This window comes from Trichomonas vaginalis, chromosome II (genome assembly GCF_026262505.1).
Source record: "Trichomonas vaginalis G3 chromosome II, whole genome shotgun sequence".
Classification (NCBI taxonomy): Eukaryota; Parabasalia; order Trichomonadida; family Trichomonadidae; genus Trichomonas; species Trichomonas vaginalis.
In genome coordinates this window covers 9,080,783-9,095,736 of record NC_067204.1, presented here as the reverse complement: position 1 = coordinate 9,095,736, position 14,954 = coordinate 9,080,783, and the positions used below count along the sequence as shown (strand labels likewise).

Sequence of the window (14,954 nt, the reverse complement as noted above, 5' to 3'; positions counted from 1 at the left end):
GTAAGTGGCCGAATTGTCCATGTCGCTTCCTTGTTGATACACTTCCCGATGACAAGTACCACATACGAAAATGTATTAACACCCACAATCATTCTGCCCCTTTTCCAAACAAATCACAACAAATTACATCATATTTTTATAGATCTTATTTAACAAGATATTTTGAATCAAATCAAGACCGTGTTTACGCACAATTAAGGTGTTTCAAAGATCTTAATATCCCATTTGATAGTGGGATCATTCCGGAAATGTTTCAACAATCTACAGATGCTTTAAAAAACTTTTCTAACGCCTTCATGCAATCAATACCCGTTTTCTCAGCGGATGATGTTACATCTCTTGCAATTTTTGTCGACATGGTTAAGAGTCATTCTCCAGATGATCTCATCGAGTTTATTCACGAGCCAGATCGTATGATTTTCTATTACGCCCCATTCGAAGCAAATGCTTTTTCACATCAAATACAAACTTATCACATTGATTCCACTTATAAGCTCTTGCGCTCTCGCATACCATTTTATGCCGTCACTGGCAAATTCGCGGAATCAATTGTTTTTCCGTTTTTGTATTTTTTCGTTTGGTCCGACACAAGTGAAAATATACAAGTTTGTCTCACAGCATATTTTGGCTCCATCAATCGCGAACCATCTTATTTTTCAATGGACTGCGCACCTCAAATCACAAATGCTGTTGAAACAGCCATCCCCTTATGCCAGATCATTTGGTGTGGCGTTCATGTGTTGCGCGCTGTCATGAGAAAGGCTGAAAAATTTCAAGATCGTTCCAACTTCGAAACTTTCTATAACTTAATGAAGTTATTGGTCTTTGGTTCTGAAGAGGAAGAAATTGATCCTGATGAAGTTTACAACAATTTAGAAGAAATTTTAAATGAGGAACCTGCTGCCCGTGAATACTTTGACCGACAGTGGCGCCATCATCTTGACAGGTGGATGCTTCGCTATATAAATGAAGGAGATGGAACAAACAACATCTCGGAATCACATTTCAAGGTTTTGAAGCACCAGTACTTCCCAGAAAGGCGAAATCTTCGACTCGATGAACTTGTCATCGAGTTATATTCCAGTGTTGTTCCTTCATTCCTGATTAAGTTGCAAATTAAAGGTCTGGATTCAGAGAGAAGTGTTAAAGTTATCAAAAAAGTCACAAGAGATTTCGAAGAAATGACACAATTTAAAAAAGTCGAATGCATCAGTATGCTTGAAGCTGTTCAGAAAGGTCTGAAAAATGATACACTTGATCCCAACATTGTTTACTCAACATTAAAAATATTATTGCAAAGAAAACATTTGATTTAATAAACATTTAATTTATTATAATTAATTTTTTATTACAGTATAGTAAAAAATGCTATAAATAAATTATTATATTTTATTAAAATGTAACTTTTAATAGTAAGTGAATAAAATAAATCAGGAATTGGGAAAGAAATAAGGTTAATTAAAAATAATGAAAATTACAAGTTTAAGGTTAATGAAAAGTGACAATGGGCGAGTTTGTCCCACACTCTTTCAAAATTTTTGAATTTGCAATCATCATATTTCTTTTACTTTTTGGTATTTTTATCCAAAAAAATATAAAACCAAAAATAATTGTTATAATTTAAATGAAGAAGTAATTTAAAACGATTTTATTTATGATCAAATTTTATATATTTTTTTGGATCAAATCCATTTTAATAGAATTTATATACTATTCATCTATTAGTAAACACTACCGTACATTATTTTTTAAGCTATCTTATTTTTTGAAATTTTATTCAAATCTTTGGTCGCAAGAAGAATTGCATGATAAATAAAAACATTTAATCAAAGTCAATTTTATTTTTCATATTCAAATGGACTGAGTGTTAACATTTAACATTTTTTGCTAATTGTCGTCAAAAATTAGGCGTAAAGCAAAAATTGATATTTCATATGGTTTTATGATAGATAAGCATTATATTCCCACTCATTATATTCGTAAATTTTGAGGTTTATCCTTCGCTTTTCAGATCATTGAATTTGATTTTTATATCAAATAGTTATATATTAGAAAATAATATGAGTTTATGTGATATTATTTTTCAGAAGATTTCATTCTATATGCCTATGAAAAGTACTCTCAAAACTAACTTTTTCCTAATTATAATTAAATCTAGAATATTGTATTATGCTTAGTATTATTTCATTTTTCTCATTCAATTTAGAATTTACAAATGTCAAAAAATTGAGAGCTGTCACTTTTGATGAATTTCTGTTTATTACAATAATCTATTGGATTTTGAATTCCTTCAAAAATATAACAATTTTCTAAAGAATTAATATTTGAATTCAATTGAAATGATTGAGTGGTCATTTGGGTTGTATCTACAGGTCCACTAAAAGTGACTATATCGACTGTACAATTAATAACTGATATTTTTGAACCTCTATTGCCCGTCTCGCAATTAAATATCGTAGTTACATTATTTTTTTCAAAAATGCATTCGCTTACAATTAGTTGTATTGCAGCATATGTGCTTATCAATTTAGACCTACCATCATAATCCGAGTTGTTTATTACATTACATTTAGAAATTTCACCTGTTCCATATCCCGTTTGGCTCATAACAGTACTAGTGCTTGGACAATTAGAAATTACGCAACAATATCTTACATCACATTTATTACAAGATAATTCATATACGCAACAATAATAGCCTCTATTTTCAGTTATGTTCGATTTTGATAAAGTCTCATTTCCATAACCATCACTAATAACTGCATCACCAATCTCATCATTACCACATTTATATACTGTACTTTCGTAGACATCGTTACGGTATGCACCATTATAAATGACATTAGTAAATGAATGATGTCCATATGCATATTGATCTGTTACAAAAGAATTAATCGAGCAAAATCTATTTTGAATAATATCGCTGGCTCCGTCAATTAATAGGCAAGCTCCCCAACCTTCTTTGGAATTTTTGATAAAATAACAATCAGAATGAAGGAATTTCGCACCATTTTTTCGTGCACCAGAATCACGCCATTAGTCATATTAAAAAAAGAAGATTCACTCAAATAGTATTGATTTGGGAAATCAGTGATTTGTTGATTATTTTCGATTTTTTCTTTATTCGGAACAGGTTCCCCATAGAATTCGATCCATGGATCAACAGGAGGATTATCGGACTTGATATGGAAAAATATACACAAAGTTTTCTTCAACAATGTACTGATGTATGTATTTTGCTATAATTACTTCACATTGCTAGTCCAAATTAATAAACACTCTTTAGTAATAAATGAAATGCTATCAATTCAATCTTATATGGGTTTGAAAAATTTCAATAATGTAAAATATGAAAATTATTAAATAAAAGCTAGTTAAATTAAATTATACCAATATGCTAATTTTAATTATCCCCTCCATTTTATCAAAGTTTCAATTTTTACTTCCCTTTTCAAACAAATTTTTGATTACATTGACTGCTCAATTTTTGGTTGTGTAATAAACAGAAATTCATCAAAAGTGACAGCTCTCAATTTTTTGACATTTGTAAATTCTAAATTGAATGAGAAAAATGAAATAATACTAAGCATAATACAATATTCTAGATTTAATTATAATTAGGAAAAAGTTAGTTTTGAGAGTACTTTTCATAGGCATATAGAATGAAATCTTCTGAAAAATAATATCACATAAACTCATATTATTTTCTAATATATAACTATTTGATATAAAAATCAAATTCAATGATCTTAAAAGCGAAGGATAAACCTCAAAATTTACGAATATGATGAGTGGGAATAGGCGTAAAGCAAAAATTGATATTTCATATGGTTTTATGATAGATAAGCATTATATTCCCACTCATTATATTCGTAAATTTTGAGGTTTATCCTTCGCTTTTCAGATCATTGAATTTGATTTTTATATAAAATAGTTATATATTAGAAAATAATATGAGTTTATGTGATATTATTTTTCAGAAGATTTTGTGTTCTTCTTCAAAATTTTACTTTTTTATTAAAAAGAATCTTTACAAAATATACATTTACTTTAATTAATATTTAAAAACGTGCTCTATCAAAAGTTCCAAAAATTCAATATTTTAGCTTTTCTGAGGTGTCACTTTTGATGAATTTCTGTTTACAACAGTTGAAGTTATATCTACAGCTCTTATAATCATTCTCATGATATTCAATATTGAATGTCCACTTTTTGAATGAAAAATTCCGGTTAAAAATACACGAAATATGTCGTACGATTCTCCAGTCACTGCCGGCCTCGATCTTTTACGCCATATTCCACCAAAAGATGTCGAAGAGCGTATGTTTGATATCTTCGAACTCAACCCAGATTTAACTGATGAAATGATTTCTGCTGTTGATATTCCACTCAAAATCCAACAGGATAACGATACCCAGCAAAATTTCGTAAAATGTGATTACAACCGCGATGGTGATTCATACAGATCTCCTTTCACAAACAAGTATTACCCACCACTTTCAGATGGTCAGACACCATCACCAAAGCTCCGCAAACTTGAAGAACTTGCCAACAAAGCATTTGGTTCCTACCTTAATTTGTTCTTCAGGTACGGTACACTCTCAGTTTATTGCTGGGATCTTGATGATAATTCTTTCGGACTTGGCGTTTTCGTACGCAAAGATGCCAACGAAAGCCAGGAAGATTTTATTGGAAACATTTCTTGCTCAGATGTTTTCACAATCACTGAAGAATCCTCTGGTCAGTATACATACGAAATGGTCTCATCCATTATGCTTGAGATCAAAGTTCAAGGTGCCAACGGAAAACCTGTAATTCTTTCCGGTGGTTGCACAGATAGTAAGGTTAAAACACTTCCAGCAAAGGGTGACATTGAAATGCTTGTCAATGTTGGCACAATGATCGAAGATAACGCTGCCAACTTCATGGAGTACGTTAAGCAGATTTACGTTTCAAAGATGACCGAAATCTTGTCTTACACTAAGGGAATTGCTATTGGTGGTGGTGGCAATTCTCCACAAGACCAATTAGCCGCTGCTATGAAAGCTCGTCTTGGCAAATAAATTTAGTTAAAATAAAACCATCTTTTATGTGTCGATGAAATTGACCTTATTTTCCTTTTTTGAACCGATTTTGTAATAAACTTAAATACATTTTTCGAGCCTTTTTAAATCACATTATTTTGACCTTAATTTTAGATATTTCATATTTCATATTTGAAATGTTAAAGCTTAATAAAGTGGAACTGTAATCCATGCTTGATTTTACTGCAGTATGCTTATTCAGCATAGCATAGACGAGCTGTCTGATGACATTTTTTTCTCCAAAAAACGAATTTATTTTATAACTCCTATTCAAAATCATATAATTTAACACTAAAATAGATCAATTCATAAATTTGACACCAATAAATTGAATACTTCTCTCTCAAATTCTATAGATTTGATACGATGGAGACCAAAAAGTCATTACTTGACCTCTTAAACGAAGAAGATGAGGAAGAGGAAGATGGTAATTATGTTGGCTCCGATATGGTTGTCGAAGAAGAAGAAATTAATTCCGAAAATTCCGAAAATGAAGATGATCAAAACCAAGAAAACTTTGATGGAAAGGTTGAACCAACGAATTATGAGTTTGATGTCGAAGTAAATCCAAATGTAATAGAAGATGGCATCTTTCAATCAGAAGAATTCTCAACAAATCAACATAGCTTTCATATTGGTTTTTACACACTTGATCCAGATGCAACTGATGTATACTTATTTGTATACCCACAAGAATTCAAAAAGAGTTTCGAATGCTCATTTTCTATAACAGTTCCTGAAACAGAAATTGATCCTTTGTCTTTTTATGGTGTTTTCAATGAAGAATTCCCTTTAGTCAAATCACCAAAGCCACTGCTTGATAAATTACCAACAGAACCTTTCAAAATCCATGTTTTTCTAAGTTATATCCCCGGACCAAATGAAAGCCGTAAATATTTTAATTGTGTTGGTCTGAACAATGATGGAATGACATGTTATTTAAACTCTCTTACACAAGCTTTATTCCATATTCGTGGTTTCAGAAAAATTGTTTTTAATATCGACACAGAAAAGTCAGAAATACCAAAAGCTCTCGCATCTCTTTTCTACAACATGCAAACATCATCGAAATCCTGCAGTACTCGTCGTCTTACTAAATCTTTTGGCTGGAATACGGAAGATCTCTTTGCACAGCAAGATGTACAAGAATTAATGCGTATTTTACTCGACAGACTTGATAGTGTCAGCGATAATTCAGCATCCAAGATGTTTAAAGGTGTTTTCAAATCATATATCCGCGTCCCAATATTAAATTACGAATCAAGTCATAACGAAGACTTCTACGACCTCTCTCTTGTTGTCAGAGGCTGTCTTACTCTCGAAGAATCCATTAAACAGTTCTTTGAGCCAGATCAAATGACAGGAGCTGATCAATACCAAATGCCTGACAAAACAAAGGTCGACGCTCTCAAAGGATTCGAACTTATTGAATCTCCTTCCATTCTCTGCCTCCATCTCCGTCGTTTTGAGTACATTAACGGTGATATGCAAAAGATTACATCCAGATTCGAGTTCGAAGAAGATCTCCACTTCGGCGATGACAACTACAAACTCATCACCATCATTGCTCATGCCGGATCCTTCTTTGGAGGCCATTACTGCGCTTTTGTCCACAAAGACGAAAAATGGCTTTGTTTTGATGACGATTTCGTATCCGAAATCACCGAGCAGCAGGCCATAGAAGAGAAATACGGTGGTGACAACCACGGATTCACGGCGTACGTGCTCTTCTACTGCAAGGAAAGTCAAATGGACACCTTAATTAATTGTGCAGACCCTGTAATTACAAAAACCGTTTTAGATGACATTGAAAAGCACAAGACCTTTAGAGATGTGATGTATGTGAATGGAAAAGACTTCGCAGAAAACAGTGGTACCGCTAAGAAAGCGCAAATACCAAGAGATGGACCTTTGGATCAAATTAAAGAGGTCTTCTCAAAAATTTGCGGTTTTGACATGTCAGAAATTGTATTGAGGAATGTTGATCCGAGGGATCACGTGAGAGAAATTGTCACGGAAGAGAATTTCTCATCTGTTTCCAAGTTTTTCATATCAAACAACTCGAATATCCCTGTTTTTCCAAAATTTTACGTCGACGGTTATGATCTAAAACCGTTAGAAACTGTTTTTGTTGAAGAGATGTCTTCTGTTGAAGATTTGTCAAAAGTGATCTGTCAAACCGTCGGAATAAGTGATGAACCACCATTGAAATGTTTTACTTACGATGATTTCGGATCTACAAGTGAAGTTGATTTTCCTATTGTCGAAAGTTTGAATTTAATTTTCCAACTTGCCGATAAAAGTGACAAAATCAATTCAGATCTTATTGTCAAGAACCTTGACATGAAAGAATATCTTCCTCCGAAAGATTCTCCATTTATTGTCATGGGAAAAAACTTACAGATAGAAAACGCAGGAATTTTCTTCGAAATGACAAATGATATGGAATATATCACGTTTAGACACATAATTAACAAAGATCAGAAGTTTAAACTATTAGTGCCTTTGCTGTTCAGTTACGAAAATATTTTGAAATTGATTAGTTGTAAACTACAGAAAAATTCTGACCAAATTTTGTTGTTCAAACCAAATGATGTCAGATCACTTCACAAATCAACTCATCCCAATGTCAAAGCCATCCTTGAAGCCATGGACATGATAGATCCTTCTGATGACATGACAATTTGTTTCGATATTGCACCAGAAAGTGTCAAAACCGTTGACAGAAGTGACATCACCGTTATTGACAAAAATGGCAAAACGAAACAGAGATTTGCTATTTATTTACCTCGTGGTGATCAGTCCAATGAGAGGTTGATTGAAGAAATCAACAAAACAGTCACTGATAAGTACAAATATTTTTATTCTGTCAATGGATTTCCACGTGATTTTGTTCCAGGCGAAAGAGTTGAATTTAATCACAGAGTTGTATTGGAAACAGAACTGGAAGAACCTGAAAATGATGAAGAGGTTCTTTTGAGAGTTGTCAATAGAGATCAGTTGTTGGGAGATAATGGAAAATTGCCTTATTATATTAAGGAGAAATCTGATAAGAAAGTTGATGAATTACTCAAGGAAATCAGTACAAAAACTGGTCAAATTGTTCACTTAATTAAGGGAACAAGTAGAAGACCAGAAATCGCTGATCACAAGGATTTGCTCGCAAAGGATATTGTCAACATGAATATCGCTGTTATCACAAAGATTTCTCTATCTGCTCTCTACGGAGAATCATCTGAACTCAAAATGAATAAATAAAAAAATATTTTTTGTTTTTTTGATAAAAAAAAATTAATATTGTTATTTAATGTTTATTAGATATTAGTTCTGCATCATTAAACCATGCTTCTATAAGGAGAATTCATGTCTTCTGTTGAGAAAGAATTTTATAATTTTTGGCATTTATCTTTTAAAAAGTCGGACAACGAATGAAGTTGTCACAAATTGAGAATTTTTACTTTGTTAGCCAGAATCCTTAAAAAATCCAAAAAATATGAGTTTTCTTATTTTTGTCACAAAAATTGTTATTTTTTTCGATCAAAATTGAAAAGCAAGACTTTTTGAGATTTTTAGCAAAATCAAAAACAATGGATAGATGTTATTTTATGATGACTATCTGATTATTATCTCAATTTTGATTTTTAGCCACAATTTAATAATTGTGTAAAAATACAATAATGATATCCTCTTTATCTTAGCATATGCCTCGCCATCCTGTTCGTCCAGGGTTCTTCAAAGCGGCCAATACGATACTACTCACGTTCCCCGGCAACAGGAATGCAAAAAACTCCGTCGAGTTGTTCTACCTCGAGGGAACGAATAATTCCAGAATTTGGTCGTACTAGACTCGATCAAGAGCGTCCTCGCACCGGGCATCGAGATGACGTTTGTGAGATCATAAAAAAATCAAATGTTTTTATTTCTTCTTTTCCGACATCGAAGGCACGATTGGGAACTTCTTCGGGGGCTGATGATGTTAAAATCGACCCAGATCTGAACGAATCTTACAATACTCTTCGGGTTTTTCTTCGTGAGCCTGTCGCTGAGGATGTCAGAGGACAGGTGAGTGATAACAACAAACTTTAGGGCCTCCATTCACCTGGAGACGACCTTTGTCTTGTTGTCCGAGTACACCGAGAACATATTATCATTGTGGAAGAAGTTGCTTCGCACGACCTCGAAGATACGAGTCTTCGTCATCACCATTCCCAGTGCCAAGAAACTTCGTCTTGGCCGTGCATCTGAGCGTCTCATAAGGCTTGTCCGCGAGGATGTAGTATACGAGAAACACTAAGGCGTCCGAAAGCAAGCTCTTCGCTCGGTCGACGTAGTCCAGTGTCGCCCGGACTTGTAGGCCAGATTGGAGAGTGTCTGTTTATCTGTATCTGGAGGACGGTGCCCGGGAATCGGTGTCCCAACTCATTATCGACCTTTATCACCGGGGGTGGCCTGACTGCGAGGTTGCCATCCTCCCTCATACTATCATTCTCGTTATCCGATGTGGTGGTGGATGTGATCAATTTAAATGCAGTTTTTAAAAAAGTATTTTTAAAAATTATATTTCGTTATTAATCAATTTTTCTTTATTCAGAAGCAAGACTAACACCCATATCGAATGCTTGCTTTAAGACACCTTCCTGATGTTCAGCAAACCATTTCTTCTTAAGCTCAGTTGGGTCACTTGGAATCCATAACTTTGAAACATCTTTGGCGAGAAGTTGGAATGGATTTACAAGGACTTGGCACTTACCTTTGAATACCATTTCATGATAATCTTTATTATGTTGGAATTGTGGAGCATACATGTTTTCAAACGCATTTTGTGGGGCACCGCATGTATATACAAGTCCAGTCTTAACTGGGCGTGTAAGTTTTGAACGTTTTTCAGCACAATAATTGAAATGGCAATATAAAGCACGCTGATAGAAACTATAAAATGGTCCAGTAAGGTTTCCAAAGTAAACTGGTGATCCAATAACAAAAGCATCGACATTCTTAAGTTGATCAATGTATTTTGTGGCATCATCTCTAATGATACAAGAAGCAGGAGCATTTGGTCTCTTGCATTGAAGGCATCCTTGGCAACCACTGAACTTTAATTTGTCTAAATGAACAATTTCCGCAGTTTTTCCGACTGATTCAATACCTTCCTTAATAGCTTTGAGGATAGTAACGGTGTTGCCGCTATTTCTAGCACTGGCATTGAAGAGGAGAACATTTGCTGCAAACTTTTGTGGTGAAGAAAGCATAAAAGTGAACTGATAAAAATTTTAATTGAATTTTTACAATCATCGTTTTCAAAAAAATATATATATGCTCGTAATAATATTCTAGTGCTTTTAAAAAATTCGTTATTTTTTTCCATCATGTAAACCTCGATGTCACTTTTGCGGCCTCGCTCCGCTCGGCCGCAAAAGTGACATCGAGGTTTACATGGATGGGTTCTATATATATACAGCTTGACCAGTAGAAAAGCGGATCGATTTTTATCAATAATTGGACATTCTATTTTTAATAAAATAAACATATATTTATATGGGAAATTAGGGAGATCTGAAACTCAAAAATTATTTTTGAATTTTAATATGATGAATGTAATTGTGATAATATGTACATTACAAATTATTCAAATTTCTCAAGCTTGCATTCTGGGCACTTACGTGCCCAGAATGCTAAAAGGCGCGTAGCGCCGTCTCTGAATATCAAATTTATTATAATTTATGAAATTTCAAATAAAATTTATGAAATTTCAAATAAAATCAATCTGTTATAACACACTGGTGCATGACAGCCTTGTCCAGTCAATTCTATCGGCGCGAAGCGCCGATAAAATTTAGACAGTGTCTAAATAGAGGACAACACAGTAACTTTTGACATTATGAATTTACAGTAAATTAGCATACTATATTTATAATTTTTATGGCTTAATTTAGATAGTTTTCGTTCAGAAATTTTAATCATATTTTAAGTAAACATATGTTAGTATTCTTCACTATTTGGTTGGCGCAAGCGCCAACCAAATAGTAAAAAATTCAATATTTCAAAAAATTTATTAATTAATAATCATAAAAACTCACGGAAAACTTAATGTTTGGTTATTACAATACATTCAGAATCAGAATTCATCACATATTCTTTTCCGAACAAATGACGATATAATTTTCGAAAAACTTATGAGAGTTTGAATTAGATCATATCATATAATTAATATATATATATTTATTTATTTGGCCGAAGGTGGCGTGCTTGCCCGAAGGGCAAGCGAAGCCACCTGAGGCCCGAAATCATATTTGATCAAATATGATTTTTTTGGCCTAAAGGAATGTAGTAAATATATATCTTCGCACTACAGATCACCAAACTTTATTCAACTCAATCGGACAAAAAATCACATGATATGCTTGTTGAAGCAGAGTTAAATAATTTCCATTGAGTCGAAAAAATCGAATTTTTTAGGTGCAACTCGAGGCATTTTACCAAGTATTTTTGTACAATCAAAAATGAAAAAAATTGAGGGGGGGGGAAAAAAAAACTCTTTAAGATAATATGGTGGCTTTGAGATTCACATACCATATATGTATATCTTTATATGAAGGATTACTATCGTATTGTGTATGGTAGCAATGAAAGACATCTATCATGTGAGGCTACAAGATGCCATGAAGTTGATGAAAATTGAGAGGAGATAAGTGGTCTGTCGGAACCCTTAAAAATTTTAAATGTCTGTTCAAGATTTCCATCCAAATAACTTCATCGAATTACGAAGTATATGCAAATACTATATAGATTCATGCAATGCACTATATCAGCTAAAAACGGAAAAAGAAGAAGAATTAAACTCAATTTACAAAATGATCAAAACAGAATTGATTGATTCAATGATATTCCATCCTCATGATATTATCATGGATATTTTAAACTTCATTCCGTATAATAATCGCTTTATAAAGTCATATTTATTTCTTATCAAACAAATCTATGATGATTATCAAGTCAGAGATATCCCCAATGCTTGCACTGTTCCAAAATTCCTGTTTTATAAAGAATATGGAATTAAATTAAACAAATCTGATAATTTTGAAAACCCTAAATTTGAAAATCTTGATATTCATGAAGAAGATACAATTTACAGAGCAATTATGTATAACGATCTAAAAAGATTCATTTCATCCACAGAAGGAGAAGGATTTGATAAAGACCAAAAACTTAAAAGTGATTTATATCCTCCATATTACACTAAATTTTCATTACTTGAATTATGTTGTTACCACGGAGCAGTTGATTGTTTCAAATTTTTAAGAACAAAATTTAACCCAGAAATAACTCAAACATGTCTACAATTTTCATTTTTAGGAGGAAATCCAGAGATCATGAGTGAATGTTTGAAATATCAAACACCAAATGAAGCATGCATGAAATGTGCAATTATTTCACACAACATTGATTTTGTTACATTCTTGAAGAATGAGTACAATATGGGGATCGATATAGAATATTGTGGAATTTTCAATAATCTTGAATCCTTTTTAGTTCATTTCGATCAAACAAATAATATTAACATGTGCTTTTTTCAATCAGTGATGCTTAATATTTCATCTCTTTGCAAATATTTCTTATCACATGGTGCAAATATCAATGAAAAATATAGGGTGTCCAAAGGTGTGTTTAGCACAAACCTGAATACTGCAAATAGAAATAAACAAGTTACATATATATAAAGTTTATTTAAATATAATCACCATTGGATTCAATCACGCGTTCGCAGCGATCGATCCAGGCTTGAAAGACACGCTTTAAATCATCATGAGAAAATTGCTCAAATTGCTCTCTTACAAAATTTTCAAGATCATCTGGACTCGCGAATTTGCGTCCTTCAGCTCTCTTTTTTAGCGTGCCGAATAAATAAAAGTCAGAGGGTGCAATATCAGGTGAATAAATTGGGTTTGGAACAACTTTGACATTGTTTTCCACCAAGTAATTCATTACCTTATGACTTTTGTGAACTCTTGAATTATCAAAATGAATTGCAAACTTTTGTTTTTGTTGTTTGGATTTCTCAAACACATCAGAATTGATAATTTGAGTAAGAACATTGTCAAATAGATACTGAGCATTCATCGTATTAGGTTTTTGAAGAATATCAATTGCGATGATGCCATTCACGCCCCAAAAAACTGACAACATCATCATTGGTGTGTCAATTTTTTTCTTCGGGAATGTTTGCGGATTTTCATCCTTCGGGATCCACATGATTTTGGCTTCTGTTGCATATTGAAACCAAGACTCGTCCCCTGTTACTAAAAAGCGAAACTTCTTGGATTGATACGCACCCAATATAGAGAGGAGCTCTTTCGAAGATTGGACTCTAGATTTTTTTTGAACTGAATTAAGGTTGTGCGGAACCCAACGTGTATACGCTAGTATGTAGTTCAAATAATTGTGCAGATAATAACTGACTGTTGTACGTGGTATCTTTGTCATCTCCTCTATCCTTCTGAGTGATGCTCTTGGGTCTTCATCTAGCGCTTGAAGAATTGCTTTGATTTTTCTTTGATCCGGCGATTTTTTGTCAATTTTTATGATGGGCGCCTTTTTGTTCATGAAGTGATACATCCTAACATGATACGTTACAGTGGAATAGCTAGGAGCATCCATACCGAAGCATTTTACCAATGTCTCGTAGATTTTTTACAGTCTTTGCATTTTTTTGCAAGAGCGAGGATGTTTTCTTTATGATTCATTAAAAAAATGAAAAAAATCCCGCCAAAATTTCCCGCGAAACCGCCTCTTGTCTCAAAATTCATTTTATATCCCGGCATGGCGCCAAAATACAACATACTCATCATATACATATATTCATATTTTTTATTATATATTTATAATCAGCATATATCTCCTTTAATAGTCTCATATAGAGCGCTGTGCTAAACGCACCTTTGGACACCCTATATTATGGGAAAACACCTCTTTTTTATGCAGCAGAATATAATAGTCAAGAAACAGTAGAAGTTCTCATTTCAAATGGTGCAAATACCAATGAAAAATATTGTGAGAAAACACCTCTTTTTTATGCAGCAGAATATAATAGTAGAGAAACAGTAGAAGTTCTTATTTCACATGGTGCAAATATCAATGAAAAATATTATGGGAAAACACCTCTTTTTTATGCAGCAGAATATAATAGTAAAGAAACAGCCGAACTTCTAATCTCACATGGTGCAAATATCAATGAAAAAGATAATTTTGACAATACTGCTTTTTATTATGCAGTAAAACGAAATAATAAAGAAACAGTCGAACTTCTAATCTCACATGGTGCAAATATCAATGAAAACTACGATAATGGAAAATCTGCTCTTCATCATGCATCAGAACATAATAATAAAGAAATAGCCGAACTTCTAATCTCACATGGCGCAAATATCAATGAAAAAGATAATTTTGACAATACCGCTCTTTATTATGCAACATTGAAAAAAAGTAAAGAAATTGTCAATCTTCTCATTTCAAATGGTGCAAATATCAATGAAAACTACGATAATGGAAAATCTGTTCTTCATATTGCAACAAAACAAAATAATAAAGAAATCGTTGATATTCTCATTTCAAATGGTGCGAATATCAATAAAAAAGATGATTTTGGCAATACCGCTCTGTATTATGCAGCAAAGCAAAATAATAAAGAAATTGTCGAACTTCTTACCTCACATGGCGCAAATATCAATGAAAAATTTAAATATGGAAAGTCCGCTCTTCATATTTCATCAGAAAATGATAATAAAGAAATCGTCGAACTTCTTATCTCACATGGTGCAAATATCAATGAAAAAGATAATTTTGGAAATACTGCTCTTTATTATGCAACAAAAC

General features: G+C 32.9%; 5 protein-coding genes and 1 pseudogene across 6 annotated transcripts, besides 6 other annotated features; 3 read left to right on the top strand and 3 right to left on the bottom strand.

The window, feature by feature from the left end:
• Window positions 1-1,527: part of a mobile genetic element that runs on past the window's edge.
• On the top strand, window positions 951-1,316 carry TVAGG3_0512060 (MULE transposase domain-containing protein; the record flags this gene model as incomplete). Its single annotated transcript, XM_051236978.1, has 1 exon — window positions 951-1,316. One exon carries the CDS (start codon window positions 951-953, stop codon window positions 1,314-1,316), a length of 366 nt encoding a protein of 121 aa, XP_051094802.1.
• A 699-nt stretch (window positions 1,528-2,226) lies between the features above and the next one.
• Window positions 2,227-2,263: a mobile genetic element.
• A 1,233-nt stretch (window positions 2,264-3,496) lies between these two features.
• Window positions 3,497-3,533: a mobile genetic element.
• A 577-nt stretch (window positions 3,534-4,110) lies between these two features.
• Window positions 4,111-4,148: a mobile genetic element.
• Window positions 4,149-4,247: 99 nt separating this feature from the next.
• Window positions 4,248-5,063, top strand: TVAGG3_0512010 (barbed-end actin filament capping; the record flags this gene model as incomplete). Its single annotated transcript, XM_001298827.2, has 1 exon — window positions 4,248-5,063. One exon carries the CDS (start codon window positions 4,248-4,250, stop codon window positions 5,061-5,063), a length of 816 nt encoding a protein of 271 aa, XP_001298828.1.
• Window positions 5,064-5,347: 284 nt separating this feature from the next.
• Window positions 5,348-8,552, top strand: TVAGG3_0512000 (ubiquitinyl hydrolase protein; the record flags this gene model as incomplete). The annotated part of the gene is made up of 1 exon (XM_001302361.1): window positions 7,515-8,342. The coding sequence occupies one exon, from the start codon at window positions 7,515-7,517 to the stop codon at window positions 8,340-8,342; it is 828 nt and encodes a 275-aa protein (XP_001302362.1).
• Window positions 8,553-8,561: 9 nt separating this feature from the next.
• Window positions 8,562-8,755: a mobile genetic element.
• A 579-nt stretch (window positions 8,756-9,334) lies between these two features.
• On the bottom strand, window positions 9,335-9,562 carry TVAGG3_0511980 (uncharacterized protein; the record flags this gene model as incomplete). The annotated part of the gene is made up of 1 exon (XM_001302362.1): window positions 9,335-9,562. One exon carries the CDS (start codon window positions 9,560-9,562, stop codon window positions 9,335-9,337), a length of 228 nt encoding a protein of 75 aa, XP_001302363.1.
• Window positions 9,563-9,667: 105 nt separating this feature from the next.
• TVAGG3_0511970 (NAD(P)H-dependent FMN-containing OXIDOreductase YWQN-related family) lies at window positions 9,668-10,333 on the bottom strand (the record flags this gene model as incomplete). The annotated part of the gene is made up of 1 exon (XM_001302363.1): window positions 9,668-10,333. The coding sequence occupies one exon, from the start codon at window positions 10,331-10,333 to the stop codon at window positions 9,668-9,670; it is 666 nt and encodes a 221-aa protein (XP_001302364.1).
• A 2,396-nt stretch (window positions 10,334-12,729) lies between these two features.
• Window positions 12,730-14,032: a mobile genetic element.
• On the bottom strand, window positions 12,810-13,936 carry TVAGG3_0511960 (annotated as a pseudogene). The gene has a single exon. A coding segment is annotated over exon 1 (1,127 nt).
• Window positions 14,033-14,954: the final 922 nt, after the last annotated feature.